This window comes from Procambarus clarkii, chromosome 61 (assembly GCF_040958095.1).
Source record: "Procambarus clarkii isolate CNS0578487 chromosome 61, FALCON_Pclarkii_2.0, whole genome shotgun sequence".
In the NCBI taxonomy this organism is placed as follows: domain Eukaryota; kingdom Metazoa; phylum Arthropoda; class Malacostraca; order Decapoda; family Cambaridae; genus Procambarus; species Procambarus clarkii.
In genome coordinates this window covers 14,210,747-14,218,246 of record NC_091210.1, presented here as the reverse complement: position 1 = coordinate 14,218,246, position 7,500 = coordinate 14,210,747, and the positions used below count along the sequence as shown (strand labels likewise).

The window sequence follows — 7,500 nt, the reverse complement described above, 5'->3', positions numbered from 1 at the left end:
ACAAAATACAGCTGTTTTTGAGGTCACTAACTGACTATACAACAATACAGAACTGTATTTTTTCTATATATTAAGGAAGAGAGACTTGAAGATCAGATACTTACCGCAAGCTTGGCTCACACACAAACACACACACACACTCACACACACACACACACATACACACACACACACACACACACCACACACACACACACACACACACACACACACACACACACACACACACACACACACACACACACACACACACACACACACCACACACACACACACACCACACACACAAACACACACACCACACACACACACACACACACACACGGATAGTCGTTACTTCAACCATTCTTAGGGTTCTTCCGGTGTTTTGTGAAGTGGTAGAGAGGAGAAGCAACCGGCGAAGGATGGGGAAGGGATAGAATATTGGGATGGGAAAATGTAAGTAGAGAGGACGAGAAAGGAGGAAGAGAGACAGGGGGAAGTGTAGTCAATTAGAAAAAAATAAGGGAATAGAAGATTGAGGAATAACGTATGCAGGAAATGGCAGAATGAAAGAGAATGGAAGAGGAAAGAGAGATAGAGGGAATAACGAAGAAGGAGCAAGGAAAAAAAAGAGTAAAAAAAATGTGAACCAGGAATAAGTTATTATTTTACTTGAAGAAATTAAAAGAACGAATTGAGAAGAGAAAGAATGAACTAAGATCAGAGAAAACAGAAGAACTGAATTACAAAATTTACAAGTAAATAAATTATATTTAATTAACAAATAAATTACAAAAAAGGAGAGAAGAGCAAGAATATAATTAAGAATAGGAAGAAAACAAAGGAAGAATGAACAAAGATAACTGAGAAAGAGGAAGAGAAGAATAATAACAAAGCCCTTTACTCTCTACTGAGCAAACAAAACACAGGCAAACAATACAAACAATGAAACACCAAACAAACGACAATATTTACACTCAAACAACAGTCAAGAAAATTACACGAAACAAAGTTTTAAAAACGTTTGTGAAAACAAAGCTAAACAGGATAAAAAAAAAATATCCAGGAAACAAACAGTAACGTCAACAGAGGCAAACAGGGAAACAATCTACGTATTTAACAGAACTTAATACTGCAAACAGAACAACAGAACCAACAGAAGAGAGAGTGAAAGATTAATAAAGATAAAAGCAATATGGGAAAATAAAACTAAGGGGTGGAAAAACGAGGTGAAAATGAGATTAAACGATGGTGAATGACACAAAACGAGGATAAATTGTATTAAATGAGGGAATAACTGTCAAACTAGGGGTAAGTGACATCAAACTAGGGGTAAGTGACATCAAACTAGGGGGAAATGACTCCAAACAAGGGGAAAATGACTCCAAACTAGGGGAAAATGCCTCCAAACAAGGGGAAAATGACTCCAAACAAGGTGAAAATTACTCCAAACAAGGGGAAAAAAGTCTCCAAACAAGGGGAAAATGGCTCTAAACAAGGGGGGAAATGGCTCCAAACAAGGTGAAAATGACTCCAAACAAGGGGAAAATGCCTCCAAACAAGGGGAAAATGGCTCCAAACAAGGGGAAAATGGCTCCAAACAAGGGGAAAATGGCTCCAAACAAGGGGAAAAATGACTCCAAACTGGGGGAAAATGACTCCAAACAAGGGGAAAATGGCTCCAAACAAGAGGAAAATGGCTCCAAACAAGAGGAAAATGGCTCTAAACAAGAGGAAAATGGCTCCAAACAAGGGGAAAATGGCTCCAAACAAGGGAAAAATGGCTCCAAACAAGGGGAAAATGCCTCCAAACAAGGGGAAAATGGCTCCAAACAAGGGGAAAATGGCTCCAAACAAGGGGAAAAATGGCTCCAAACAAGGGGAAAATGACTCCAAACAAGGGGAAAATGGCTCCAAACAAGGGGAAAATGACTCCAAACAAGGGGAAAATGGCTCCAAACAAGGGGAAAATGACTCCAAACAAGGGGAACTACTTCAAATGAGATACTGTCAAACTAATGGGTTAGTGGTTGTTAACAATAGGATAATCCGCTGCCATTAGTGTGAAAAGGAATGGTTCCAAACAAGGGGGAAGGTGTAATTAGCGTGCAAACAAAGGGTTAATGGTGATTAGCGGAGCAGGTAAGTCGTTAGGGTACGTCAGACTCTATTGTGGTATGCAACTTTTATTTAAGGTGAGCTAAGAAAAATGAACTGGCACACTCCCTCTCTCTCTCTCTCTCTCTCTCTCTCTCTCTCTCTCTCTCTCTCTCTCTCTCTCTCTCTCTCATACCTAGTAATCTCTCACATTTTCCCATTATTGTTCATTATTCTTCGTTTCTTCATAGTGTGACCCATTTATTACTCATTCTCACTCATTTCCTCTCGCTTATTATATTCGCTCATTGTTCCTTGTCACTCACTCTCCTTCGCGTGTCAGTCACTCATTCAGTCAACTGGTCAGTCACTCTATTATTCTACTTCCTGGGATTAACTTAGATTCCTCTGTTCAAGTTTACCAAAGATTTTATGTGAGGTTATCTTGAGGTTATCTTAAGATGATTTCGGGGCTTTAGTGTCCCCGCGGCCCGGTTCTCGACCAGGCCTCCACCCCCAGGTAGCAGCCCGTGACAGCTGACTAACACCCAGGTACCTATTTACTGCTAGGTAACAGGGGCATTCAGGGTGAAAGAAACTTTGCCCATTTGCTTCTGCCTGGTGCGGGAATCGAACCCCCGCCACAGAATTACGAGTCCTGTGCGCTATCCACCAGGCTACCAGGCCCCCCTGGTAGCCTGGTAGCCCCCTGGTAGCCTCCCTGGTAGCTACCAGGCCCCTAGTAGTGAAGTTCCAAGTTCACATAAGTTCAAAAAATAAGTTTTATAAGTTCATAAGTTCTGTTTCAAGTTCACATAAGACTAAAACTGAACCGTGTGATCTAAATGGGGTTGTGTTCTAGCTCCCGGTCCAGATTCAGTGGTCCAGGTACAGGTGGTCCACGTCCCCGGTGGTCCAGGATATTTGGGCCCTGTGGGGTGTGTGAAGGAACGGTTTGAATGGTACCTGTCCTCGTCTCGTGGGACGGTACCTGTCCTCGTCTCGTGGGACGGTACCTGTCCATCTTTCTCTGGCACGGTAACTATCCCCGTCTCTCCCTGAGGGACAGTACCTGTCCTCCTCTCCCTCTGGGGTCGGTAATTGTTCCTGTCTAACTCTATCTTTGGAGGCTATCTTTGTCCACTAATGGGACAGTACTTCAAGCAATCCTTTGGTTGTCTCTGTTCCTTTTCATGTGTACCTTTTTGCTGTTCACCTGTATGTGTTTATGTGTGAATGTGTATGTGTGATGCTCACACACACACATACATCCCAGACAAGGCAGTGTCTGGGATGCTCCCGGACGCAGGTTCGAATCCTCGTCACGGCCCTTGTGGATTTGTTCGTGTGTGTGTGTGTGTGTGTGTGTGTGTGTGTGTGTGTGTACTTGTCCCTCCCCTACCCTGCATCTTAGATGAAACCGCATAACACAGGCTAACATTTGTTGCACAGCTGCTCTGCAACGCAAGCCCGACTCCCAAGAGTTGCAAATCAACTTGAATCCCCATTTCCAACATCATTACGAACCATAACATCTTCAAAATCCTCCTCCTTACACATAACAATATTCACCATCCCTTCATCACCACTCTATATTTCTCTACATCAATTTATCTGTCAATTTCTATATTTATTTACGGGTCTATTGATCCAGGACGAGCCACAAAGGACCCGAAGAGTTCTTGGACGAATGAAAAGCCTTGTAACACGCCTCGTCTGCCACGAACCATCACACTCTCTCAAGATCAACACAAGATGACACAGCTAGAATAAACGAAGGAACTGGACGGTTCCCGGAGAACCGGTCGTTCGAGGAGGTCCTTCAAGAAGGTGGTTCAGCTCCTCGAAGGTGAGAAGATGGGAAACGCAGAGAAGCTCTATAGCCCTTGGGTCTGCTATGTGGGTCAATGGCCCTGGGGGCTGGTATGTGGGTCAATGGCCCTGGGGGCTGGTATGTGGGTCAATGGCCCTGGGGGCTGGTATGTGGGTCAATGTCCCTGGGGGCTGTTATGTGGGTCAATGGCCCTGGGGGCTGGTATGTGGGTCAATGGCCCTGGGGGCTGGTATGTGGGTCAATGGCCCTGGGGGCTGGTATGTGGGTCAATGGCCCTGGGGGCTGGTATGTGGGTCAATGGCCCTGGGGGCTGCTATGTGGGTCAATGGCCCTGGGGGCTGCTATGTGGGTCAATGGCCCTGGGGGCTGCTATGTGGGTCAATGGCCCTGGGGGCTGCTATGTGCGTCAATGGCCCTGGGGGCTGGTATGTGGGTCAATGGCCCTGGGGACTGCTAAACAACACAATCAATCCTAATTCGAACCAGTGCCAAGGGTCATCCCTTAAGTGACATACCCTCATTCATTTAACCCCCCCCCCCCAAGCACCACGAATATAATTACCACTACACAAACACGAATTAAACGACACACACATATAACCAGTTCACGTGACGCTCGGGGATCGAACTTCAGGTCACGCTCGGGGGATCGAACTTACCTTCCTGTGAGTGACGAGGAGGCTGAGGGAACCTTGTCTTAGCGCGTTCGGTTTAAGTGGGTGACGAACCACTGCCAACCACCTCACCCACGTTCGGAACTAGCGTCGTTGCCTGGTGCTGGATTCTCCTTTATTGCTTGATAAACAATCATAGTACGTTTGTTTGTCTTACTCAGCTGTAGCGGTCAAGTTGTTTGTGTTCAAGGTGGATATATTGTCGCGCTAATCACAGAACTACGATCACTAACAAGGGGTGGTGACTTAATGGTGTGGCTCGCGGGGGTAAAGGGTCGACATGTGTTTCGTCTGCTTCGGGTGATCTGTTCGTGACGCAAGTGAAGCCCGCTGGTGCTTCACCCAACCTGTTCTCACACTAGGTTGGTTAAAGCAGCGGCCGTCCTCACACTACAGCCCGTCCTCCAAACAAAGATCCAAAAGTGATTCCATGCACCCGCCAAATCCCAGCTGTTTATGAATAAAAAGCGGTTTACACACGACTCACAACTGCTGACGTTCGAACACTTCCGGAACAAGTGCTTCACTGACGACTGGTGTTCGAACCACAACACTGTAAATGCTTCACCCACGTACTACAAATACAAATAATCGCCAACAGAACCTAAACACCTAACCTAAGTTATGCCTAACTATTCAACACATTCTACTCCAAAAATAATAATGTTACCGTGTACAGGATTTAAGAAAATAACTATTTTTGAATGCGTTTAATATTGAAGATTGTGTGTTTGGGATCCGGCGGACGTTTAACGACCCGAGCCTGAGGACAGGCTGGAGTCGTTTGTAAGGAGCAGTTCAACCATTAACTCGAGGATTAGTGACGGGATTAATGACCATTTGACCTTTTGTTTACAAATACGGGCTGCGTATAAGCTCTCGATATTATGACACTAACGTAAAAAATCCTTTTGAAGTCAAAACGCAAAAATATTTAATGCTATGTTGACTATTGGACTTTTAAATAGTTCCCAAACCTATATATACACTCTCGATAATGTTTGAAATTCGTGAAAGAACACAAAGTCCACTACGGGCTCACCATAGCCCGTGCTACTTGGAACATTTTGTTCCAAGTAGCTTAATCTAAAACAACAACAACACCGTGAAACAATAGACAGCTAGAGCCTTCAAATGCAATTTTCGACTTTCGTTTATTCAACTATTGAAAGACTTTATTATTAAATTGGACTCGTGGCCCCTAAATTGGGACTCGTGGCCCCCCTAAATTGGGACTCATGGCCCCCTAAATTGGGACTCATGGCCCCCTAAATTGGGACTCATGGCCCCCTAAATTGGGACTCATGGCCCCCTAAATTTTGACTCGTGGCCCCCTAAATTGGGACTCGTGGCCCCCTAAATTGGGACTTGTGGCCCCCTAAATTGGGACTCATGGCCCCCTAAATTAAGACTCGTGGCCCCCTAAATTGGGACTTGTGGCCTCCTAAATTGGGACTCGTAGCCCTTAAATTGGGACTTGTGGCCCCCTAAATTGGGACTCGTGGCCCCCTAAATTGGGACTCGTGGCCCCTAAATTGGGACTCGTGGCCCTGATTACCATAACCAATGGTCCTGAGAAGCAGGACCAGTAGCCCTGAAAAATAGGACCCATTTGCCCTAGGAAACGTGACCTTTGACCCTGAAAAACAAACTGGGGTACAGGGTCACGTCCTGGGGTACAGGTCCACGTCCTGGGGTACAGAGCCACGTCCTGGAGCATTGTGGGACGGGTAGAGAGCCACGTCCTGGGGGCATTGTGGGACGGGTAGAGAGCCACGTCCTGAGGTATAGAGCCACGTCCTGGGGCATTGTGGGACGGGTACAGGGCCACGTCCTGGGGGCATTGTGGGACAGGTAGGCTGGAAGGAACAGGAGAACGGTCGGCTGGAACACCCGTCAACTCGACCGCGTAATCCAGGATCTGTCGGGGCCGCCACCGGCAGAGAAGGACGGCTCCCTCTCTCTCACACACACTGTTCCGGAACCCGGTGGAATGGTTAGAATGTCACTGGGGATGTTTGGCATTCTTCACGCTGGCCCTGGCTGCTGCTGCCGCCTTAATACGCTCATAAATCCTTCTTAGACGTTACGGTTCATCGTCTGAAGAAACGGAGTTGTTAGAATGAACAAAACCTCATCTCAACGAACACTTTTACCTTAAGACCAGCACTTTAGGGAAGTTTCCCCTGAAATCTAAACAAAAAAGGAAAAACGAACCTAAAATATTTTAAAATGTTCTCTTTTTAAAGACCAGGAAGTACTTTTAGGAACTTTTTTCTTCCCGAAAGAAATCGAAAACGGAAAAACGAGCCTAAAAAAATGATAGTTTAGATGACAGAACCGTTTAGGCAACCTGATGTCTTGTACAGACACTGCTGAAATATCATTTTAGCAATAGCTCTCACTATTAAATAAGGCAAAAGACTAACATATCCGTTCATATCAAACTTCTAATCAGTAAACATCGCTGGACAATAAGTAGCATGGAAAATATCCCTCACCATTAAATAAACATTAAAAAAAAGGAGCATCAACAAATCGAACCTTTTTTTTCACCTTACCGTTAAAACGATTTGATATATAACAAAACACTCCTCCAATTCGAGACGCCCAAAGACAGATTGAAAGAAAACAGATCCTTAAGGTCAATAAATCCGCTCCTAAGATTTAAAAAAATCACTAAATCTGTCGGAACAACCATGAAATCGCACTGAGATTCACTGATCGCTACCAGTAACCCCATCAACCTCTCGGCCGCTGGACACTATCTCCCTCCAGAAGCATTTTTACCACCCGGAGGAGCAAGTTCTCCTTGAGTCTATCGCCGCCACTGAGCGAGTTTCAAAAGCAGCTATGAGATTATACACTGATGGTCCACGAAAGCGACGCGACGAGTAAGCAGTTGCCTTAATG

The 7,500-nt window shown here is 45.4% G+C and overlaps 1 protein-coding gene across 1 annotated transcript; it reads left to right on the top strand.

Moving 5' to 3' along the window:
- The first annotated feature begins 1,488 nt into the window (after positions 1 to 1,488).
- Positions 1,489 to 1,872, top strand: LOC123774247 (anti-sigma-I factor RsgI-like). Its single transcript, XM_045768395.2, has one exon. The coding sequence runs from the start codon at positions 1,489 to 1,491 to the stop codon at positions 1,870 to 1,872; it is 384 nt and encodes a 127-aa protein (XP_045624351.2).
- Positions 1,873 to 7,500: the final 5,628 nt, after the last annotated feature.

Bases quoted from the DNA above. Each gene is read 5' to 3' on its own strand.
- LOC123774247 (XM_045768395.2), top strand. From the start codon at position 1,489: ATGGCTCCAAACAAGGTGAAAATGACTCCAAACAAGGGGAAAATGCCT.